The 26,092-nt window shown below is 41.6% G+C and overlaps 1 protein-coding gene across 2 annotated transcripts in view; it reads right to left on the reverse strand.

The window, feature by feature from the left end:
• MBOAT2 (membrane bound O-acyltransferase domain containing 2) overlaps positions 1–26,092 on the reverse strand; it is a 171,404-nt gene that overhangs the window by 53,267 nt on the left and 92,045 nt on the right. The window contains exons 4-5 of one of the 2 annotated variants that reach the window (XM_034766470.1): positions 7,741–7,836; positions 2,927–2,982 (exon numbers count right to left, since the gene is read on the reverse strand). In XM_034766470.1, coding sequence (XP_034622361.1) covers positions 2,927–2,982; positions 7,741–7,836 — 152 coding nt within the window. The remainder of the gene's footprint in view (positions 1–2,926; positions 2,983–7,740; positions 7,837–26,092) is intronic. The other variant, XM_034766471.1, reaches the window with a different exon arrangement.

A 26,092-nucleotide genomic window follows, 5' to 3' on the forward strand; every position in this document is an offset into this window, starting at 1 on the left:
ATTCACCAGATATTTCTACATTACTTATTTAACTGCAAATAACTGTACACCTTAATGAACACTCAGTGAGAAGTTTTTATGCTCGCCATCACACTTAATCAGCACCCCCTGTTTATTGTATAATGTACCCCCTGTTTATTGTATTATGTACCCCACCAACTAACCACCACCCTCTCTGATCTATTGTACATACTTTGAATACAGCTCAACTTCTCTTTTCCCCTATAAAAACATGGTATTGAAAGAAAGTTTAGTGAGTTGAGATATTCTGTGTCATATCTCAGCCTGGAGCAAATGTTTGACTATTTTATAAATTTTAAAATTTAGAGGCAAGGTGAAGAGGAAAGTGTGACAAGCTAATCTCTACACACCAGTGCAAACACGATACTGCTACAGTGGGGACCATTTAAAAATTTTACCTTTGCTGTTTTTGAGCAAAGAGAGGCCAAAGACAGAGTGAGAGAATGTCACTGACAGAGTGACACAGCAGGGTTTAAGATGCAGGGGAATTCCAGTGAATATCTTAACTTGAATTGTCTAAAACGAATCTGTGGAATTTTGGAATTCAAAATGTAATCTTTAAAATAGATATTTTAAAAAGGTACTGACTTGTTGTTAGGGCTGTAATAGATGTAAGACTAGTGTGACAGACCCAGACCAGTGGGGTACAGGAGTCTGGTAGAGGGCAAATATGCTGGTCACTGGATAAGTAGTTTTCTGTTCCCTGAGTGACCAGAGAAGGGGCTGCACTAGAGTAATCAGGAACCTGCTAGAACCAGTTAAGGCAGGCAGGCTAATTAGGACACCTGGAGCCAATTAAGAAGAAGCTGCTAGAATCAATTAAGATAGGCTAATCAGGGCACCTGGGTTTTAAAAGGAGCTCACTTCAGTTTGTGGTGCGAGTGTGAGGAGCTGGGAGCAAGAGGTGCAAGGAGCTGAGAGTGTGTGCTGCTGGAGGACTGAGGAGCACAAGCGTTATCAGACACCAGGAGGAAGGTCCTGTGGTGAGAATAAGGAAGGTGTTTGGAGGAGGCCATAGGGAAGTAGCCCAGGGAGTTGTAGCTGTCATGCAGCTGTTAACAAAGGCACTATGGACAGCTTCAGTCCACAGGGCCCTGGGCTGGAACCCGGAGTAGAGGGCGGGCCCGGGTTCCCCGCAAACCTCCCAATTGACCTGGACTGTGGGTTCTTCCAGAGGGGAAGGTCTCTGGGCTGTTCCCCAACCCACATGGTGAATCTCTGAGGCAAGAAAATCTGCCAATAAGCACAGGACCCACCAAGATAGAGGAGGAACTTTGTCACACTAGTTTACACAATCATCTCTTTGAATTAGTCTCTGAAATCTGAGAGACTTTGAAGTGAAATAGTCATAGGTGTGACAGCTGTTAGAACTGAGTGAATGGGAGGGGCAAAGTCCTTGTGCTTTACACTGATAAGGTATAAATACAGAACTAACTGGAGATAGGCCCCGTCAGTCATTGTCATTATTTCTTCTCCCTCCTACATTGTCAACATTTGCTGTGTTCAACATAGATTGCAAGATACTTAGAGAAGAGGCCCATCCTTATGCACGTAAAGAGACATGCGAATCTAGGGGGTTGAAGCAATAACATTTAATTCCTGTAGCCTGATATTCTACAATTCCATAAAATAAAATAAAATGGAGCCAGACAACAGAGACTGGAGGACACCATTATAGACAGTTGGAAAATTTGACATAATTTGCAAAACAAACCCCAATTATTTTACAACAAATGCATTTATTTAAAAATCCTCTCACTGGATTAGTCTCATGAGATATACATCACATTTTCATGAGTTCCCAAGGGGAAACAATCACAGAGCTTATTCAAGCATACTTCAGTGCTATACAAAAAATACAATGCACAACAGCTGAAATAACAGAGGATTGTCTAGCCACAATTTCAGTTCATTTTACACAAACAAGGCTTTTAAAAACAGTGGATCAGAAGTTTCTTAAATTTGTTTCAATGGAACAGGTAAGTTTCTTAAACCTGTTTCAATGGAACAAGTAGCTTACCCCAGCCGCTTGTGGCTATAATCCCAGAAGTCATCCTTTCAATAATATTTAATCTTGTCTCTAAGCATTTTAAAATTGATTAAAGTCGTTTTTGTGGAAGGCACATTGTCAGTCTTTTTCATGGTCCACACTATCATTCTTACTTCTCAAAGTGACCAAGAAATCAAACTAGCTCATAAAATAACCTATACCAATCATTTCTTTCAGTCCCACCCTTAAGACTCACTTCTATATATTGTCACACACTGGGACAATTTACCTCCTGTCAATTTTTCTCTAGCCATTTAAGACATATATACAACTATGAAGCGTCTTTGTTCATGCCTAAACATGTTTGTAATATACAATTGACATATTATAGTTCTGTTCATATTATATCCAATAAACATTAAAATTCACAGTCTTATACAAGATAAATTAAACATAGCAAAGAACAAATTTAGGAAAAGAAGAAAAAAGTATTGTCTTTCTTTTCTACTCATTCCCTTTTTAGTAAAAGTGGTATTTATGTCATGTAAAGTCACAGCAACTAGTACCTGTTCTACCAATTTGTGAATCCAATGCTGATCTCTGAATTTGGAGATTCTGTTTTGCTAACTCATTAAAGATCCATGCCCCAGCCCAAAAGAGGCGGAGAGGATGGCAGGCCAATCTTTTGGTGACATGTGGTATCTTCTGAACAATAAGACTTGTTTTCAGAGCTTGCATTCTGTGCAAGCTTCCCCCCATCCTCCATCCCCCCCCGCCAAAAAAAAGTGTAGTGGGATAATAAAATTCACAGCACAAACTCATAGTTTAATTTTCTGAAAAAATAAACTGAAGGGAAATTATAAAAAATACATTGTGAAGAAGTAAAGTAAAAAAATGCAGTTCAAAAAGTCTTACCATCATGAATCTCATAAGCCAGACTAGTGATCTTCTGTGTAATTATCATCATGGGGCTGTTACAAGGGAAAAAAATAAAGATATTTTAAATAAGCATATCCATGTTTTAATTTCACATTTAAAATTGGGAATAGGTTAAACTAGCAATCCCCACTGGAAGAGGACAAAATGTCTAACCGCTGAAGCTTAGATCTTGGTCTTATGTTTACACAGCGAGGAGAAAATATTCCTTACATACAGCAGGTCAGTCCACCGAAGAGCCAAGATCTATAACTGTCCAGGATTTAAGCAGTTTGGTAAAGCAATGCATACATTTTGCTGAATTGGGTCCTAAATGTTTAAATAAATAAGAGAAAGTTTCCAGAAATTTAACTGAAGAAAATATAAATTCACGGTGTGTGTATGTTATTTATTTATTTTAAGAGGGAGGAGTAAGGGGTGAAGGGCACAGAAGACTATTTCTTTGTTATAAATCAGCAACAGCAGCAGTATGCATAAGACAAGAGCAATCCCTGAAGTGAATATAAGGCTATAACCCACTTAAGAAGCTCAGCTGAAATCAAAACCCAGGGCAGCAAATCTCAAGAATTAATTTGGGCACATATTCACAACAAAAACATCTTTTTTAATAATATGTAACTAACTTTGAAAAATTGAAGTAATTTATTTGGATGTAATAAAAAAGTAACAAGATATGAAGCAGAGAACTATTTATTTTGACTATCTAAGGATATCTTTGTACATTTAATTTTTCTGTATAAAGATTTTACTGTAAATACATAATATTGACTAGTTGTAAAGCTTTTCCTCCCATATTCGAAAGAAAATACAAGCAGCTGGAACTTTTAACTTAATAAACCACCTTTCATTTGTATGGGTGTCTAATGTTTAGAAAATTATTACGGAAAGGCAGACGTATGTATTAATATACATACCTCTCAGTTTACAACAGCTAGTTCTACACTTTCACAGATGATCACATTACTAAAGAAGTTTGCTATAGTTCATGCTGATGTGATTTCTGAAGTCACATTGCAGGCATGTGACAAACTATGCTGTTCTTGACCTTATCCTTACTATTTTTGTTTTGTATCAGAGGGGTAGCCGTGTTAGTCTGAATCTGTAAAAAGCAACAGAGGGTCCTGTGGCACCTTTGAGACTAACAGAAGTACTGGGAGCATAAGCTTTCGTGGGTAAGAACCTCACTTCTTCAGATGCCAAGAAGAAGTGAGGTTCTTACCCACGAAAAGCTTATCTGAAGAAGTGAGGTTCTTACCCACGAAAGCTTATGCTCCCAGTACTTCTGTTAGTCTCAAAGGTGCCACAGGACCCTCTGTTGCTTTATTTTTGTTTTGTTTTTACTTTGCTTATTTATCCTTTTATTTATTCCAAGACAAAAATACTACATTGATATAGAGTTACAGTTGAAAGTACAGATTGATAATTTAGGGTATGTCCACACTGCAGTTCAAGGTGTAACTGCAGCATTAGTACACATGTCCACACTAGCTTTACTCACATTAGCACAGCCAAAAATAGCAGTGTAGCAGCACAGGCTTCCGCAAACACACCTCGGACTGCAGTGTAGACATACCGTTACAGGTTTAAAAAAGCAAGTTACAGAGATGTTGCAGCTGTCACTAAACCAAACATTACAAACTGAGGAAATTCAGAGTTAAAGCACTACTCGTGATTATTCCTTCTCTATTTATATACATGAATGATTTGACTTTTAGCTGTTATATGCCCAGGAATGCCCTTCCAAAGAGCAGTAGGAATGTGAAGTTAGCTGCTGCTTAGGTCATGATGACTTACGATTTAATATACTGTCACAATCTTAGTAATACAGTAACCTACTCAGCTTCTACATTATGGCCAGTTTATAGTATTTTTTAATCTGCGTTGTGTGTTCCGAACTGTAGCATTTTTCTTATAGTGTATTCCGTTGGTATTGAATATCTACTGAGCATTTCTAGTATGCCCAGCTAGTATGATAGCTAGATGCCTACATGATTATGCCACCAATTTCCAAACAACTAAGAGTCTGGAAGGTAAACCACATGTCAAATTAATGTTGCAATATATATGGGCATTTTCCTGCAACTGCCTGTTCCACTTTTTACAGAATTGTGCCCCTGTTTGAAGCAGCTTAGTCTTCAGTTTATTGGCCTTATCCATCACTGTGTAGCCCTGCCAGTAATTTTTGTGTTTTAGTTGGTCAAAGTGTTTACTGTGTATGATTTTTTTTATTACTTTTTTTAAAAGTCTGTGCAGCTAGAACAGGGTTGGAAATTCACACACAGAGAGACACACACACACAAAAGGTAACAGTTTACAGAACAGGAATATGAGCAATTGGTTAAAGTCCCTGGCCTCCAAGTGATAAAATACAATAATTGCATAGGAACAGGAAAGCACCACCTGAGTTAAGTAAAAGCTGGAAGAAATAATTGGACTGGGCAATTCCCTTCTATTAATTACGTATTTTTAAAAGACCCAGAGTACAATACATCTGGGCCTATGTCCAACTACAAGTAGAATTTCTACTTGTTTCAACTAAATATACTGGGCCTAAATTAATTTCTGATATAAATTCACTGATTTCAGTGGAGTTAAATCTGGAATAAATTTGGCCTATTCTGTTCTATCACACTTCAAACTCTATTTGAGACTCTTATTAGTTGTACCAAGTAATATCAACATCTGCTTTGGAGACTAAATAATTGATGGCAAGAAAAAATTGTGGGACTGCATCTAACCAATGGCTTAGATACGTTTTGCCCATACGTGAATCTCAGTATTGCCAACCCCGAGCATTCATAACACAAGTCAGATCCCCCAAAGTTATAAGCCTGTCTTTAAAATAATAAGATCTGAAATACAATAAATTTTACATTTGCCTTCAAGTTTGTAAGCCTTTAGAATTCATATTTTTAAGCTTTTCTCCACAGTCATGAGAGCTAGAAGCTTTCAGTCTTAAAAAAGGTAAACTAAGATTATCGTATAATTACCTCTCACTAGGAGCTGGGACTTTAAGGGAAAAAAACACCTATTATTGCGAGACTGCTTCTTTGGAAACTAACTCAACAGTTTCTATATGATATACTGGTCCCTTCTCTGCCTTAAATTGGATGACTCTAGCAGTAGCCCCCTACAAAAGCTCCATAGATATATCACTAGATCCCATTCTTGATCATCTTTTTGTTTCTACTTCCCCTCATAATGATTAACATTTCAATCAGCCTTCTACTAAGAATTCTTTCAGCCATGTCTTGCCAAATACAAGTCCCTCTCACTCTCATCTTCTGTGATACCTACAACCATTGATCTGGCAGAAGATTCTATGCAAAACAGACACCAACAGGATATCACAGATCTGATAAGGAGAAAGAACGCTGTAAAAACCTCAATCTTTCCTCCCAAGAAACAGTCTTTGTCTTTGCCACTCTCAACGCTGAGACAGATCTTTTGCTTTAGCACCCCAAAATCTTATTTCTCAGTCTGTAAAATTCACATGACAGAGTACCAAGACACTCACTGGTGAACAAGGGGTCTCAATTCAGTTTCCACAAATACTCCTGGACGTTCTATAAATTGATTACTTAAGAGGAGGATGCCTTTGAGAAGATCAAGCTCCACATTCAGAATCATTGGATTAGGATGGACCCCAAGCTGCAAAGTTTTGTTTCCTGTTCTGCTTATGATAACTTCTTTTCATTTTTTGTTTTAGTACTATTTCTTGAAATAAAAGACGTGCTATCTACCTCTGTGTTTTTCTGATGGAAAATTCCACCAACTTACAAGTTCCCAGAAAACATATGTTAAACTATATAAGTTTGTGACTCTGGTAAAACTCAGTAAAATGTTGAGTTTGAAATCAATGTGCTTCAAATTCCAACAGTTATCATAGCAGAATACAGGATACAACATTTCATATACTACTGGAAGCTCTTGATAAGTTTTCACATTTTAATCAGAAGCTACTGTAAATAATTCAAATTATGCCAAAAATGCTTGTCACTTTTCAGATTCCACTAGTATTCCCAAACCAGTACTGTATGGATTTGATCCTAAACCCATTGACTTCCATGGGAGGCTTTCATTGAGTTCAATGAGCTTTGGATGAGCACTTATATACCCGAAGGAAGTTATTTATACACGGTGGGCAAATGGCACTATTTGAACTATTTAGTATAAATTCTATATTTCCTGACAGAATTTTTTAATATTAATACACTGTGTGCTCCCTTTTGCTTTCAGACTTCAAATCCAGAAGTCTGGGAAGAAAAATAGCATAATAAATAATATCAACTAGCTCTTATATAGTGCTTTTCAGCAGTACATCTCAAAGCAATTAAAGGAGGCCAGTGTCATAATCCCAATTCTCAGATGGGGAAACTGAGTCACGCAGCAGGGAAGTGGCTTGCTCAAGGTCACCCAAGAGGCTACCAACAGAACCAGGAGCAGAACCCACATCTCCTGAGTCCCAATCCAGGGCTCCACTAGGGAATATGGCCTTCAATGCTATTGACTTCTAAACTTTCACTTTTAAGTTAAATTAGTATCTAAATACTGTTGAATTAGTGCTTTTTAAATTTGTGCCTTGCAAAATTAGATTTGCTGTAAAACCACTTACTGGATTATTTTGCTGCCCAAAATATTGCAGGTAGTGACAGAAACTTAGTAACTGAAATTCAAGTTGTTCTATCATCCAACAATTTACTATTAGAATAAATACAGTATTACATTAGACAAGCTCTACTATATGTTGTTGTTGGGGTGTGGGGGAAATGGAGTATATAATTTTTTCTTACCCAGAAAAATCAGCAGAATATTGTCCATAATCAAAGATATAGACTCTAGTAATTTGGCACATAGTGAGGTATCCCAAAGCAAAAACAAAGCAATATCTGAAAAGGAAAAACAATTATATTTTATTTAGTTACTCCAAAAAGGCTATCAATCAATGAAAACATATTGCTCCAATGTTCCAAGTCACTAGCAGTTTGTGTTTGGACTAAAAACAGTAACATTTTATCTATTATGGCAGGGCAGTTAAGTAGATTAATTTTACATACATTTTTGGCAAGTATTACACAATTTCAAGTTTTAATGCACCCAAATTCTATATATAGTCCCACAATACCATTAAAAAACTGCTATCCTAGGACAAACATTGGTTCATTTTCCATAGGGGTGAAAAACATACCACAGAAAGCATCTATTGTGGCAATTTATTCAGAGTGTGTGTACATTCATATACATACATGCAACCATAATTCAAACTGCTGTTATAAAATCTGCAAGTGCTATAACAATGGAAAGAATCCAGTCAACAACATTTATCCTTTTCATCTCCCTTAAAGTTTAACATCAGAAATTGATACACAAATATTCTGTTAACTCACATATTAAACTCCTCAGTGAGACAGAACAAGGAGTAATGGTCTCAAGTTGCAGTTGGGGAGGTTTAGGTTGGATATTAGGAAAAACTTTTTCACTAGGAGGGTGGTGAAGCACTGGAATGGGTTACCTAGGGAGGTGGTGGAATCTCCTTCCTTAGAGGTTTTTACGGTCAGGCTTGACAAAGCCGTGGCTGGGATGATTTAGTTGGGAATTGGTCCTGCTTTGAGCAGGGGGTTGGACCAGATGACCTCCTGAGGTCCCTTCCAACCCTGATATTCTACTACACTCAAAATCTGAGCACTGTACATCCACTGCAGCTGTTCTAGCAGGGAATAGAACTGGCAATTAACTTCTGTTTTAAACAAGCACATTAGTGCATTTATTGAAAAACAGTGCATTTATGTCTCAAATTAGAATTGAGATATAAGAAACCATAGATGTATAACAAACACATTTTACACAAATGTTGACATATTGTATGCAGTGGCATTGGAACAATTTTTATAGTAGGGTTGGGGGGGGAGCTGCACAGTGATCTCCCACCTCTCTGCAGCATGGCCTGTGCTCCCCAATGCCATGCTGGAGTCTCCACATTTATTTGACAAAGAACATTTGCAGAATTTTAAAATATTGTGCTCAGAATTTTAATTTTTTTGGCGCAGAATTTTATTTTTTTTGGTGGAGAATGCCCTCAGGAGTACCACCAACAGCTTACAATCTTAAACCTTGATGCTTCAAATACTTAAGAATATATTTCACTACCATGAGTAGTCCCATTGTTACAATGGAACTAATCACAGTAGTAAAGTTAAGCATGCACATAAATGTTTGCAAGATCAAGGCTGTAGGCTGTGACACAGGTTCTGGATAGACATAGAGGTCTGGGGATGAGGGGTTTGGTGTGCAGGAGGGTGCTCCAGGCTGAGACCAAGGGGTTCGGAGGGCAGGAGGGGGATCAGGGCTGGGGCAGGGGGTTGGGGCATGGGAGGAGGTCAGGGGTGCAGGCTCTGGATGGCGCTTATCTCAAGCAGCTCCCAGAAGCAATGACATACCCCCCCCTCTGGCTCCTACGCGGAGGCGCAGCCAGGTGGCTCTGCGCACTGCCCCGTCCCCTCTCCAGCTCTTCCATGGAGGCGCAGCACTGGCCAGGCAGCGCTGCACACTGACCCATCTGCAAGCGCTGCCCCTGCAGCTCCCGTTGGCCGTGGTTCCACGGGGGCAGCGCTTTGGGCTGGGGCAGCATGCAAAGCCCCCTCGCTGTCCCTACATGTAGGAGCTGGACATGCCGCTGCTTCCGGGAACCGCGCGGAGCCACAGCATGCATGGAGCTGGGCAAGCCCCTGACCCTGCTCCCCGGGAGAGGCTCAAGGGCCAGATTAAAACGTCTGATGGGCTGGATGCAGCCCGCAGGCCATCGTTTACCTACCCCTGAACTAAGATAATAAATGGTATGAAGAGACCAGTTAATTGACTTAAAACAAATAGGTAACAACATGACAGAAGTATTTAAACCATATATAGATTTTTATAAAATTAAGCACTATCTAGTATCTAAGGCTGGCTGCATATACCAAAATTTAAACATATGTCATGTAGTTAAGAGGAAGCATATTGTAGCTAATGATTTTAGTTTATCCATTTATTGTGTGATGTTATAATTAATCAATATGTTATGACATATATATTCATTGGTTGTTAATTAAAGTTGATTTATAGGATTATAAAAGAATAAGATTGATCTATATTTAGAGGAATTATGTAGTAGATATGAGTAAGACAAGCTGAAACACAAGAAACTGTGGGCTGAGGCCTGCAAGACTTTACCTTAGCTATTTTAGACCTTGGAGACAAGAAATGATGGCGTAAATTAATGACCGAGAAATAACCCGAAAAATTATGGGAAAAGAAGTACCAACTGGTAATATCGTGAAAATGTAGCTGGGAAAGTTAAATTTAAATTATAAAATGCTGCAACAACAAATCTTGTCTCTAACATGTGCCTTAACTGTGAGATAAAGGTGGTTTGTCAACGAGGACCTACACAGCCTATAGAATTCGGCGTCACTTGCGTTTTTAAGGGACACAGACCAATAAGAAAGAGAGGTTGACACTTCCATGTACATGAGCAGAATGTAGGTATAGACAGACTGACAGTATAAAAAAGGCGCCCAGTCCAGGAAAACTGAGCTTTCTATGGGAAACTCCAGCAGGAACCACTCCCGTATTGATGCTCAATCCATGAGAGACACAACAGACTAACACCATCTAGGAGGACGTGAATACGTCTGTAGGTATAACTGGTACATTGTACTTATCTTTAGGATTTGTATATGCTGTGACATTTATAACTTTGTTGGAACTTTAATAAAACTAGTAAAAGATAAATGCTGTTGTAATTGTATGTTATTTGCCTATGGTTTCATGCGTTCCTATAGGCTCTAGATCTAGAACAGAGATAACTTTGTTGAACTTGAGACTGTAGCTGCCACAGCAGAATCCACTGGAGTATAATTAACATTAAATAGAATAAAAGGCTACAATACGTAAAAATAAAATTATTTGGTACAGAGTAACACTTAATAGCATCAATAAGGGAAGACTTTTGCATATACTCTTTGCTGGATGCTTTAAGAAAAATCACCTGTAGTTCATTACCACCTGTCCCTTACACTTCTCTCTCTTTAAGGTCAGTCCTGAATACATAATTAATTAAGAAAAATTGTTTGTCAGGAAATCTGATCTTATGGTTAGCTTGTAAGTTTTGTAGTAAGCCAATTGTTATAAGTGGGACTTTGGGCTGAGGATGGTAAATTTCTGGACAGATCTAAACAGCTAATTTAGCTAATGTGTGAAAAACATTTCTGATACTGGCTTTTAAATTGTTAAAATAAAGCTGCTCTAAAATGGACTTGCATAAGAATTCAAACAATCAGAAAGTTGCATCATAGTATCTGATCACTGTACATGAGGAAGTGGCCCAAACTCTAGTGAGCTAGTTAAAACTGCACTGAGGGAAACATGGTGATAGTCTTGAACTTTCTGGTTAGGATGACCAGATAGCAAGTGTGAAAAATTGGGACAGGTGGTGGGGAGCAATAGGTGCCTATATAAGAAAAAGGCCCCAAAATCGGAACTGTCCCTATAAATTCGGGACATCTGGTCACCCTATTTCTGGTTAAATGAAAATTGGCTCATTAAGAAGGATGTCATGTCATTTAATTGAGGCTTAATAGATCACTTTGAAGACAAAAAGTGCTGTATAAGTACAAAGCAGCATTATCTTTCTTAGTAGCTAAATATATATATATATATATATATATATATATATAAAACCATAAGCGCCAACTCCGTGGGTACTCCAGGGATGGAGCACCCACGAAAAAAAATTAGCTGGTGCTTAGCACCCACCAACAGCCAAGCTCCCTTCCCTCCCCCTCCCCCCCCGCTCCCATGCACCTACAGCCCCTGCCGATCAACTCCTCCCCCTCCCTCCCACCTCCCAGCACCTCCCCCAGCACCAGAACACCCAGTTGAAAAGGAACCCTCCCCAGCCCGGTGAAAATGAGCGAGTGATGGAGGGAGGGAGGATGGAGTGAATGGGGCGGGGCCTTGAAGAAGGGGCTGGGCAAGGGTGTTCGGTTTTGTGCGATTAGAAAGTTGGCAACCCTACTTGGAATTAGAAATTATCTTCTCATTTATAACCACTAGGAATTGAATTATGTTTTCCATTTTAGAATTATAGCAGTAATTCACTCTAAATGTGGGCTACCAGAAGGCAAAGTCAATATTTATTTTACAGATAAAACTTAAAAAAAAAAAAAAAAAAAAAAAAACAACTGGCATGTGACTACTTATTCAGCAATTCTACAAATTAAGTCTTTTATAATAAACAGTTAAGAGGCATATTAATTTAGAACATATCTGGGCAAACATCTAGGATTATTTCACAATACTTTTTTGTCAAGATAAAACCAGGTTATCTGTTAACTGAGTGCATCCACAAATATTAGTCAATCTAGTCCGGATGAAGTTCCAATCATAAAGCACAGTAAAGCAAAGACAGGATTGACATGTGCAACAGTATATTTAAAGTTTGCTGATATTTTTGTACTAGTCTCTCATATTAGGTTTTAGTGCTTTCCAAAGTTTATATTTCCCAAAGCACTGAACAGGTTATCAAGTAAATACACCATCCAAAGTTTTAAAATTGTATTATTACAAAATTTTTAAAAGCATAAACTTTGGACAATCTGTAATCCTCAGCAATACTCTACTACACATTAGTTGATGATCAAGGCAACTAATTTTACAGAGACTAGAAAAGAAACTAAGATTTCCTTTCTCACTGCTACACATACGTAATGCACTATGATATCATTGCTTGTTAATAATTCATTTGCCAAGTAGTTACATTGGTTGAAAAAATATCTGAGTTTTTGATCTACAGACCTTTCCACAAAAAAGCTCCAATCCTTTCAAATGACATGATTTTTTCTTTCATTGTTTCTGGCCACCTGAACAGAAATCTATGCATATTTTTCCATTCAACTTTTCCTTTGTATTTGCTAAAAAGGCATATGTCACACCTCATCAGGCAGAACTACATTAACACTGGTAGCTCTTGTGCACCCTGGAGAATCACTGATGCAATGAAGAGCATACTTTAGGGTTAAAGGAGACGTGGAAAATCCTTTAGCAAACAGAAAGGAATGAAGAACTGATATTTTTAATAACAAATATTTTCAGTGAAATCCTAGCCCAACTGAAGTAAACAGTTTTGCCATGGACTTTAATGGGACCAGAATTAAATAAAGTCAAAATCAGAAAATGTTTTGATATTAACAAAATATAATGTTTCAATTGACCCCAAATAAAGGTTTTTCAAAAATTTCATTTTGCAGAAAGTTTCAAATTTTTTCTTTTGTTTTTATCTGGAATAAAAAAATTTCAAAATCACAGAATTCCCAGCAAAACAAAAATTCCAGTTCCCACACAGTTCTAGATATATTACCTTTTCTTATTTAGTAGCCTGGTTTTATTAATTTTCCCTGTTCATATTCCAGGCTATGAAAAATCTATCTGTTTTAACCTGGATGAAACACTGACCCCCTGAGACAAAATATCCTGTCTGTGCAGAAGAAGGATTAGGGGAGGTGCTGCTATATTTTGAGATTTGGGCTTCTTGGTCAATGTGATGCTATAGAGCACAGGTGTGTTTCTTCTTTCCTCACCATCTGAACAGCACCTGACAAAGTAAAACTGACGAGGAGGCAAAAGGCATGGTCCCTGCACAGAAGAGAAAAGCCTAGTGACATAAAAATGGTAAGGAAGGGTGATACAATCAAAACACACACAAGTGTCATACGTATGTTCTTTTGCTTTATAAAAATATATATGTAAATTATGAACAACTTGTGGTATTCCTGCTCTTCCACCACTCTTCATGTATTGCTCACCTTCTTTGATTGTACATTCTTCAGGGCAAGGACCACATCTATGTCTATGGACAGCACCTAGCAAAATGGGGCTCCAAACCCAATCAGGGCACCTGAGCTCTACTAAAGTAAAAACATTGCAACTAAGTAACTTACTTTTCTTGTAGGGGTTAGCGGTGGCTACATATTTTGTGTAATGGCAGGACAACTGTATAATATTCTGCCTGAAGAATGGTAGGCATAGTTCTACAGAATTTGTATTTGAAAATGGATTTCACATCTCTGTGTTAAGATCCCTTTCTTCTGTTATATAAAGGCAACAGCATGAATCTTAATTTCTTTTTATGTATATTAAGTTATTCTACTTCAAAAGGCAGCCTCTACCACAGTGTAATGTGAAATTGTTTTGATTTTTTTAGAAAATGTGGCTGAATAGCCTCAGCATAATTTGCTCATGCAGTACCCCTGATGCTCCACTTCAGTGCCCAAAATGCTGTTGCCTCTTCTACTGTGTGTGCCAATGCACATTTATTAGAAAACAAATTCTTGTCTCCAAGGGTAGAACTGAATATGTAGTAATATGCATACACATGAACTGTGTTAATTCTATTTATCATAACTAAATTTCATGGTTCAGATTATTAATAAAAGATATGTGAAAAATGTTTTGAGTACTTTATGTCACATATTTGTCTTCACCGTACCTAAAGGAGAAAACACCCTATGTGCTCAAGACAATCAATAATTTGTCATTACTCACCCTAAACTGTAATGACAGTCTTCAAGTATAAATCAATACATATTCCAATAAATATTTAAATTTTGACTAATATTTTGTTTTCATGCCATGAGTCAACTAGCACCAACCAATGCTGGCTGCACTTTTGGGAGACACCTTTAAAAATGCCATGAGTCCTACCACGGATACAATATTGCAGCAACTGTAGCCACTGAAGCAGGGAACAAGAATTCTGGAAAGCAAAGTGAATCAGCAAAGTCAAGAAAAGAACTTACGATCTCAGGCAAATCACAACCCTCTTTGTGCTTCAATTGATCAGTCTCTGAATTGAAGAAAATATTAATCTTCATAGGCAGCGGGTGAAGCTTCCCCTTGAGGAGGCTAGTGCCTGCCCCACCTCTTCCAGCTGAGGCCCCGCCTCTTCTGGTCGAGGCCCCACCCGAGGCCTCTGCCTCAGCCCCGCATCGTGGCCCCAGCCAGGGTGGTGGAGGGTGACTGAGAGCTCGGCCCCTCCCCAACATGGCCCTGGCTGGGGTTGGGGGGGCAGAGGGCTGAGAGATCAGTCTCAGTCAGGGTCGAACTCTCAGCCTTGGCCAGGACTGCGGTGAAGCTCTCGGCCCTGGCTGGAGCTCCGAGCCTGGAACCCCTCCCCGCATTCTGCCTCTTCTGCCTGCAGCCCTGACCATGGCCCCACCATCCCATTCTGTCCCTTCCCCTGCAGCACTGCCCCCATTCCACCCACGGCCCTGCCCCGCCCTTCCCCATGGCCCTGCCCTATTCCACCCCATTCTGCCTCTCCCTCCCCCCAAGACCCAACCCCCACTCGCTCCTTCCCCCCTGACCCCTACTGCAGCCCCGAGACCAGAAAAGTTCTGTGCTCCGAGCTCCTCTAGCCCTGAGGCTGTAGCCGGGGGGAGATTTTTCTGGGGGCCCCAAATCCACCACTGCCCCTACCCCCAGAAGCACAAGGTTTGGGGAGGCTTAGCCTCCCTCAGCCTCCATTACACGTCGCCTATGTTCATCTTTGTAAGTCATGTAGAGATCAGAGGTGTACTATGATGTGCACAGTATTTTATGCTAATTATAATTCCTACTGATTAACTTCCCAGCACTCTAGGATCTCTTTGGTTTTCTCAGAAAGGTTGTTTGAACTGACAAATTATAAAAGAGCCAACTTTTTAGAGCAAAATATGCCAAAAACCAACATCCGATGTCCCAAATACAAGAAGTGAGCTGCATAAGGCTTTTTCCAAGGTTCAGAACAGCAACAAAAAAAGCTTATTAATTAAAACATTACTATGTATAAATATAACCCTTATCTCTGAGATCACGTGAAATATAGATAACAAACAGCCATGCCTATATTAGCATAAAATTTGATCTTAGAATTTTTAAAAAATAATAATTGCAGTATTTTAGTACTTCGGCAGTAATCACCCTACACACACAAAAAAAATCCCGTATTCATTTTACAATGTGTAGCATTTCTGAGACATTATTCTCTGTTGACTTCAGAGATTGCCTTTGAATGGCAGATGTTTTTAACTGTTCCAAAGGAGGTGAAGTATCATAATGGAGAACCTGAACCTGCCATTTTGTAATTCACAAAAATTTGCTCCTAGACTGGTGTGTGAAATAATCCTAGAATTTCGCTCACACATATTTCTACCTACAGTATCTGCCTACCTACTGATGCGGCACCACCAGCACTGTAACAGCCAAGTGCTTTATTCTCCCTTTTCTTTAGTCACATGACATTTGAGTGGCACACACAGAAAACTGTAGTAGTCAAATAGTTACCCAGGAACATTCTCCATTGCAAACTAGCAGAGGGTTGAGGAACACTGCACAGCTGGAGAGCAAGTCAGATAAATTAGCCCTCTCCTTTTGGGACCTCAGTATATTGGTCAACGAAAAACAAAACAGAAAATACTTATTCTGCAGGAATTAAAAAACGTAATACAAAATACATTATGTACACCCTACCTTACCTACAAAGATGACACCATGCTTGCATAAAGATAGCATTTTTAAAAAAGTATCAAAGCTCTATCGCCCCTACTGACTTGGAAAATCTAATCTAAAACTGGTGTGGGGCACAATATCAAAAAGATGTATGAGTAAAGAGTAGCAAAATTAATTTTTAAACATAATTTTGGCCCAACATGCCATAATATCTTATATAAATATAATGGAATAAATTCTTTGATAGCAAAACTCCACCAAAATCAAGCGTTAACATTAAAAAGCCAAAATCATTTTAGCAAGTACCATCCTGTAGCACTAAAGTCAAAACGAGCTGATACTTTTCCTTCACCTGCTCCTCACTGTGCTCTGGACACACACCCACGTTCACACCCAGACACATTCCACTTATCACAGCTGTTGCCTTTTTCTGACTCAGGCTGGGAGTCTCTCTCCTGCTGCTTGAATAGGAATCCCAGCTGACTCCACTCCTGAATTCTAGTACTACCCACACCCTTCCCTCTACACAGATACACAGCAGCCCTTTTGGGACAGAGGGAGAGTGCTGCTGCAATGTTAGGAGTGAGGGAGAAAGTTTACCAAAAGCCAAGGATGAAGTCAGCTGGAATTCAACTTCAGGCAACCGGAGAGACATTTTTTGCATGTGTGGAGGAGGGCAGCAGCTGTGAAATGTGTGGAATTTGACCTGCTGAGGTTGAGTGGGTTTGTGGCCAGAAAAGTGCATTGAGGGAAGTGAAAAGATTAAAAGACATCCCACATACTGCAAAATGGAAGTTACAAGATGGAAGGTCAGAGCTACTTAAAGTCTGAAACATTCACATGCACCACTTAGCTCCTCTGTTATTTATGAATGTTAACTGATGTATTCTTTTAATACATACCTATCTGTACAACTTGTGTTAACTGTGACAATGCGGTTCTGGTGGAACCCAACTGAGAGTGCCAATTCAGGACAAATTGCTAAAACAGAGCAGTTACAGCCCCAGGCTGGGGTTTCTCCACCTCTAAGGCAAACCAAACCAGCCAGACTAGGAGGACTTCGGTCTCATCCCACTGGCTAACCGCAAGTCTCACAAGCAATCTCCTTAGACACTCCAGTTTCCCAGTATTACCACCAGTGCCACACGTTATGGGGACAAATGGTTATGAAAACCAATACCCCAGTAAAAGAAAAAAGTTCTCCTGATCCCAAAGGACCAAGCCCCAGACTCAGGTCAATATACAAATCAGATCTTACCCACAAATCACGCTGCTGCCAATCCTTTAGAATCTAAAATCTAAAGGTTTATTCATAAAAGGAAAAAGATAGAGATGAGAGTTAGAATTGGTTAAATGGAATCAATTAAATACAGTAATGGCAAAGTTCTTAGTTCAGGCTTGCAGCAGCGATGGAATAAACTGCAGGTTCAAATCAAATCTCTGGAATACATCCCCAGCTGGGATGGGTCATTCAGTCCTTTGTTCAGAGCTTCAGTTTGTAGCAAAGTTCCTCCAGAGGTAAGAAGCAGGATTGAAGACCAGATGGAGATGAGGCATCAGCCTTATATAGTCTTTTCCAGGTGTAAGAACACCTCTTTGTTCTTACTGTGGAAAATTACAGCAAAATGGAGTCTGGAGTCACATGGGCCAGTCCCTGCATACTTTGCTGAGTTACAAGGCGTACCTGCCTTCTCTCAATGGGTCCATTGTATAGCTGATGGTCCTTAATGGGCCATCAAGCAGGCTAGGCAGAGCTAATCTCAGCTTGTCTGGGATGTCACCCAGAAGCATAGCATAAGTTTGCCATACAGACAGTATAGAGCCAACACTCATAACTTCAAACACAAAACTGATACACACACACAGACAGCACAATCATAACTAGTAAACCATAACCTTGTCCTAGATACCCCATTTGACCCCCTTTACACAAGATTTGGGTGCCACTACAGGACCTTGGTTGCAACAATGATCTATACGGTCCCAGTTTATGTCAATAACATCACATTAACACAGTTGCATTTTCCTTTAAACTGCATATTTGCAGAGACAAAATAGTCTCTATTCTAGGGAGATGTCTGCGTTATAGGAATATCAAGCTATGCTGGGCAAGTATGGAGCCACACTTAGGGTATGTCTACACTACGAAATTAGGTCGAATTAATAGAAGCCGGTTTTATAGAAATCGGTTGTATACAGCCGATTGTGTGTGTCCCCACATAAAATGCTCTAAGTGCTCTAGTCGGCGGACCGCATCCACAGTACCGAGGCTAGCATCGACTTCCGGAGCATTGCACTATGGGTAGCTATCCCACAGTTCCCGCAGTCTCCGCTGCCCATTGGAATTCTGGGTTGAGATCCCAATGCCCGAATGATGCAAAACAGTGTCACAGGAGGTTCTGGGTACATATCGTCAGGCCCCTCCCCCTCCGTCAGAGCAACGGCAGACAATAGATTCGCGCCTTTTTTGCTTCCATTTGCTTCTCTGGCTTTGTGGTAGGCTTGCCGTAACTCCTTAATTTTCACGTGGCACTGCTGTGTGTCCCTGTTATGGCCTCGGTCCTTCATGGCCTTGGAGACCTTTTCCAATACTTTGCCATTTCTTTTACTGCTACGTAGTTCAGCTAGCACCGATTCATCTCCCCATATGGCGAGCAGATCCCGTAGCTCCCATTCGGTCCATGCTGGAGCTCTTTTGCGATCCTGGGACTCCATCATGGTTACCTGTGCTGATGAGCTCTGCGTGGTTACCTGTGCTCTCCACGCTGGGCAAACAGGAAATGAAATTCAAACATTCGCGGGTCTTTTCCTGTCTACCTGGTCAGTGCATCTGAGTTGAGAGTGCTGTCCAGAGCGGTCACAATGAAGCACTGTGGGATAGCTCCCGGAGGCCAATAACGTCGAATTCCGTCCACACTACCCCAATTCCAACCCGCAAAGGCCGATTTTATCGCTAATCCCCTCGTCGAAGGTGGTGTAAAGAAACCGGTTTAAAGGGCCCTTTAAGTCGAAAGAAAGGGCTTCGTAGTGTGAACGTGTCCAGGCTTAATTTGATTTAATGCTGCTAAAGTCGACCTAAACTCGTAGTGTAGACCAGGCCTGAGTCATAGGAAGTGAGCTGTCTCAGCCTCTTAGCCAGGGGATTCCACTGAGACAGAAGAAAACCGTCAGAGACTCCATCCTGCAAACTGGTCTTAAATGACACTACCAATCCCTGACAGAACAAGTTTCATTTTGAGGAAGCCCCTTCCTATATCATAACATTTTTTTTTTCTGAGACAGAAGAAAAAGCATCAATTGGCTAAGTGTGCAGATTTGAAAGATTCCACACAGGAACTGGTGAGGATCAGAGTGGAATAACTCGATGGTGAGCCTCTGACAAAACAGTGGTTTGTGGTCAGTAGGAGCCCTACTAATTTTCAGAGGAAGAATAAGAAAAGTCTATGGAAGCATAAGTAGGCAGGGCCAACCGTTCCCCCTCCCCCGTATATAGTTGAGAAACAAAATAAGGAAAGAACACAAACATTTTTCATTCCTATATTTAATGTAGCAAGCCCTTATCAATTTCCCCATCAAGACTAATATGACAATGAAAATCATGTGGCGCAGTGGTCCCCAACCTTTTCCGTCTGGCGGGTGCCAGACAACGAGCCATGGAGGACCGTGGCGGTGGACGAGCATGCGCTGAAATGCCACCAACAAGCGGCAACATCCAGAGGTGTCGCTGCCGAAATGCCGCCGAAAATCGGAGGCATTTCGGCGGCAACGCCTCTGGATGACGCTGCTTCTCGGCAGCATTTCGGCGAATGCTTGTCCACTGGCCAGTACGCAGGCGCACTTAGACGCCCCGGCGGGCGCCATGGTGCCCACGGGCACCGCGTTGGGGACCCCTGGCTTACAGGGCTTGTTTATACTGCAAAAAAAAACACCAACAACAACGAGTCTCAGAGCCCATGTCTACAACCTCAGATTCACGCTACGGCAATAAAATAGCCATGTAGCTATACCCGCTTAGTCCAGAGCTTGGGCTTTGTAACACCCTTTCCCCACCCCAAGCTTCAAAAGACCAAGCTCCAGCCTGAGCGGGAACATCTGCATGGCTATTTTTAATGCTGTAGTGCTATAGTGCAAGCCCTGTGAGCCTCCCGCGGCAGCGCTTTGAAGTGTGAGTGTGGTCACATGCGAGCGCTGGGAGAGAGCTCCCAGTGCTCCTGGTAACCCACCTCCACGAGGGGATTAGCTCCAAGTACTGGGAGCATAGCTCCCAGTGCTCGGAGCCTGTTTACTCTAGCGCTTTAAAGCGCTCAGACTTGCTGCACGCAGGGGGTTTTTTTTCACCCCCCTGAACCAGCAAGTTAGAGCGCTATAAAATGTAAGTGTAGACAAGCCCATCTGTATTCATGAGCTCTGCAGCTTGTTTTGTGGGGTGGGGTGGTTTGCAGTGTAGACACACCCATAGTCACACAAGCATCACACATTAAACCCAAGTACGCACTTAATGATTCAAAGCAACATTTAACTTCTTTAGAAATTCATCAGTAAGCATATATATTCACTGCAGAGTTAACTCGGGTTTTTACTCAGGTGTTGCCCCTAATCCCTCTCCCTTTAACTAGCTGGCTCATCTGGGGCTGTAGGGTAAAACCCAGTGCTTCTTTCACATAGGCTGGTAAACAGCCCATTGAGTGCTGATGGTCCTCCAATACTTTCCCCATAGTTTCCCTGTGTACTCACAAGGACATACAAGTTCTTCCACAATTCACTGGGAAAGACTCGCAGGACAAACAACAATGGGATATGCTCCCAGGAGTCATAACAACAAACATGGGTGTGTGCAGCACCAGTGAGCAGCATTTAAAGTGTCTGTATGTGGGGCAGGGAGCAACAGAGATGAGGTGGGGTGGAAAGAGAAGCAGCACCACAATGATGGGCCCCAGGAACTCACTGCACCACCAGAGAGACTTTCCCAACCTCACTGACAGTCACTTCACTCCCCAATTCCCAAGAGAGTCTCCCAACCCCACTGTCACTTCACCCTGGCTCCAGAGGTACCCCAACACCACTGTCACTTCATCTCCAACCTGAGGGACCCCCAGTCCCACTGAGTATCACCATCCCCTCGGTCCCATATCTTCAGAGAGACACCCCTAATCCTAAAAAAACAGAGAGTCCTGTGGCACCTTTAAGACTAACAGATGTATTGGAGCATAAGCTTTCGTGGGTGAATGCCCACTTTGTCGGATGAGCGGGGCTGGCCGCACTCCGGCCGGAGTCCTGCCGGCAGAGTGGGGCTGGCTGTGCTCCGGCCGGTTCTCTGGCCAGGGGAGCGGGGCCCCCAAAGACTACTGCCGTCAGCCTGCCACGCCGACTACCGGGAGGGCTCCGCGCCACTCTGCAGCCCGCTTTGAGCAGGGCGCTTCCCTCCTCTGCGCTGCCGCCCCCTACATCGGTCCGCCGAGGGAAGTACGCGGGCTGGAGCCGGCCCTGCCGGGGACAGAGGTGAGAACCCCAGGGACAGGCCAGGGCTGCAGGGAGAGTTGCTCCTGCTGCAGCCGCTGGGGAATGGATCCCAAACTCCCCGCGGCTGCCAGACTCACCCCGCGCTTGCTGCAGCCACCGGGGCCAGACTCGCCCCGCGTTATAAACGAATTCACGTTATCACGGGGCACGTTATAGCAGGGTTCCAGTGTAATAAATAAGTATCAATAGCTTAATGAGCTAAAAATTGAATGTGATTATGTAATATATGTATAAAACATTATGAATTATCTGTGTTATGTGCATAAAGTTTTACTTTGTCTGGGGATATAATCCCGCACCCCGCTTTTTTTTCAGACCACTAAGCATTGCCAGTGAAGTCACAGTAACTTGGGTAAGGCTTTGCAGTGTGGCTTCTGACAACCACATGCCGATCATCCACGTCAACTCTGTAGTGAAGCCACACCCCATAACCACAACACTGTCCCTTTACACTGAAGTAGTAATTGAAACAATTCACCAAACATAATGCCTACTATCAGAAAATCTTAAGTAGATGTTGTGACAGGTTGCCCCCCACCTCTGGGGTGCCACCTGATATACTGGGGTATCACTGAACCCACCTATTCTACCAGCCTGGGTTCCCTTACACTTTCCTGCTGAGCCAGGCCCTTATGGAAGAGGCTACATTTCCGTATATGAAGAAAATAAGTTTCAATTCTACAAACTGAAGCTCCTCTGTCATTCTCTCTCTCCCCCACCACACTTTTACTTTTCCCTCTCTCCTACTATCATTCATTCCTGTTATCCACGTTCATTATTGTCCCACATGGATTCTCTTTTCACACCTCATCCTGTCAATAGGCATACACCAATCCCACCATCCCCCATCACTTAATTTCAAACTTCCTTGTGACTCTCCAAGTCTCTTTTCTTTCTTCTTCCCCACCCATTTCCTATAACTGTCCTATCACAAACTCCTCCTCCCACCTGCATTTCATTGTCCCCTAAATCAAATCAATTAAATTCTCCCACATCAAGAAACTGAGTTGACTCCCATCCCATCAAGTTCCCATTCATTAAATTAATTCACATATTTACTTAGTGTGTGGAATGCAATCAATTCTTTTAAAATTAATGTTTAGATTCTACTTATTAACCTCATCAATAACATGACCAACCTAGTTGGGAGCCAAACAGTCTGTAATGATTTAGGACTAACAATGCTACTGATTGTGGAAGCCTGGTGTCCAGGGGAAATTTATCTTTACTCCTGCGATCAAATCAACCCTTAAGCTTCTCTGTTAAAAAGATTTGAGCACCTGAGTCTTTCTATAAGGCATGTTTTCCAATCCATTTCAATCAATTATATATTTCAGACATAAGAGAAATATTTAGCGCGTGGAATCAATATTCACTACCTCATGGCTATGCACAACTTCCTGTATGACTTAACACACCTATACTGTTCTCTGCTTCTGAAGACAAAGATACAAAAATAGGGTAAAAAGAGTTGTGATTGGAGGGAGAAGAGAGAATGAACAAGTTCCAACTTGGGGAAGACAAGTAGGAGAGGAGAGAACAAGTTAAACACCCAAGATACCACTTTCAAGGTCACAAGAGGCAGTTTAGAAGATAGCACCACACAAAGCCAAGACTAAAGATAATAGGGCACTACCTTTGCCACTCTTCGTGATAGGAATTTAGCTGTAACAATCCTAAACTTTTCAACTCTGTTTACTGTAGTATTTGCAGAAGCACCACACACAACGTACGAGGAAGCTATGCTATATTAGTCATATCATCAGAATCTGCATTATAATAATAGAAGCAGCAGCTATGCCAACTTTAGCTACTAATAGGGTTACCATACGTCCGGATTTTCCCGGAAATGTCCGGCTTTTTGGGCCTCAAATCCCCGTCCCGGGGGAAATCCCAAAAAGCCGAACATGTCCGGGAAAATCGGGACATGCGGGGCCGGGGGTGCTGGGCCAGGCCCGGCAGTGCTGGGCCAGGGGCCGGGAGCCGGACCGGCGGTGCTGGGCCGGGGCCGGGCCGGCGGTGCTCGGCCGGGGGCCGGGCCGGCGGTGCTGGGCGGGCCAGGGCCTGGGCCGGGGGTGCTTGGCCGGGGGCTGGCCCGGGGCCGGCACTCCAGGGCCCGAGCTGAGACAGGCTGGATACGCCGGGGGGGCCAGATTGGGCCGCGTCTCCTCCCCCCCACGCCTCCCCCCAGCTTACCTGATGCCTGCTTCAGGCTTCCCGCGAATCAAATGTTCGCAGGAAGCAGGGGAGGGGGCGGAGTTGGGACGGGGACTGTGGGGAAGGGGTGGAGTTGGGGCGGGGGTGGGGCTGGGGGCAGGGGGCAGGGCCCCATGGAGTGTCCTCTTTTTGGACACTCAAAATATGGTAACCCTAGCTACTAATAAATTAAAAACTGTGACACTGCCAAAAAATAGCAGCATTCTCTTCAGTTATTTTTACTTATGCCAAAAAAGCAAGAGACACCATTAGGGAATTATGACATGTTACAGTTGTCCTTTGGGCCAAGATCACTGTTGTGACTAGATATGGATGAGCCCCACCTCTACCACTAACTTCCTTTTCTGGAATGACTTCAACAATGAGGCAATAAAGCCTTTGAAAGCAAAAAATCTCCACTGACATAAGCAGCATAAGCAGGAATAAGCTGTTGGTGCTTCTGCTGAAAGCAATGATTGCAAGGTAGAGGATAGAGTGTTTTTTATAGATATAAACTGCAATTACTCATCACTGTCCAAACCATCATGAAACTACTGCGAAAAGCACTGTTAAGCTAGAGCTGTGGCTGGGGAAGAGTTTTTGACTATCAGAATTACCACAGCAAAACCCACAGCTTTGTGGTTTCTTTTGCTGACCTGCTGAACTAAAGTTGTATTTCATACAATGGTAATAAAATAAATAACTGAAATACATTTTTATTGAATGCTGAGAAACTAAAGGATTGTTTGTGTTTTCTTTTTCAAGGCACAAAGTCACATATAATCAAATAGAAAGGGCCAAGATTTTCCTCTCTGCCAATTCTCTCAGTGGGTTACTTGTAGGCTATTGCATAGTGGTGGACATCCATTTAACAGTATTGGGGCAAATGTAGCAAGAAAAGTAATTATTGAAAACAATATCTGACTGAGATGTAAGGCAGCAACTTCCAACCTAAAAAGCATTAAGAGATACTTGGGTGATATTCTTATATATTCATATTCATTGGCAAACCTAGAGCCTTAAAGGCAGTGCTCCTTTTCTTATGTGGTAAGTGGGTGTGTTCCCTTCTCCAGAAGAGCCAGACTAAAAGACTCCAACCGACGATTGCTCCCAAATGGACATGAGACTGTCTGGCTGAGGAGTAAGCAGACATTTGGAACAGGGTTAAGGCAGAGAGACAGCAATAAGGAACAGCGTTAGAAGCATGACATGAAAAAATTGTTTAGTAAATTTAATTAAAACATACTAAAGGGTCATGGCGGCTTCTCCATCGCTGATAAATTTTAAATCAAGATTGGATGTTTTTCTAGAAGATGTTCTCTTGGACTTATTTTGGGGAAGTGTTATGGCCTGTGTTACAGAGGAGGTCAGACTAGATGATCACAATGGTCCCTTCTAGCCTGGAAATCTATGAACTTACAGTTGTGTTTTTCTGGAGGTATGAAGTTCAAGGAACTACAGAATAAGCTTTGGGTTGCATCTTGTCAAGGTGAGCAAGAACTGAGGTCATATAAAAAAAATAGAGACTAAATGTCTTGAGCCTATGTCTACACATTTCTTTTAAAAAGGAATTAACCCTCCTCAGGAGCCTAATCTTTCTGTCCTGGCTTCCAAATGGTCAATAGTTCAAGAAGTATAAACTGAAAGCTCTATCTGGGGTCTGGAGGAAAATAGGTTCCAAGGTGAACTGGGGTATTGGTAGGAGTTATGGTGTAGCATCAGGAGGGGTGTAGTCTTATATATAAATAAGAACAGCGAAGGCTCAAACATTTAATTTTATCCAACAGTAGACATTTTTCCCCAGATAATTGTGTGTAAATGTGATAAAGCACACCATGTTTATAGAACAGTACACACATGCCCATTATGAACTTTTAAATCCAAACCAATTTTAACTACAAACGT

Source organism: Trachemys scripta, chromosome 3 (assembly GCF_013100865.1).
Source record: "Trachemys scripta elegans isolate TJP31775 chromosome 3, CAS_Tse_1.0, whole genome shotgun sequence".
NCBI lineage: Eukaryota > Metazoa > Chordata > Testudines > Emydidae > Trachemys > Trachemys scripta.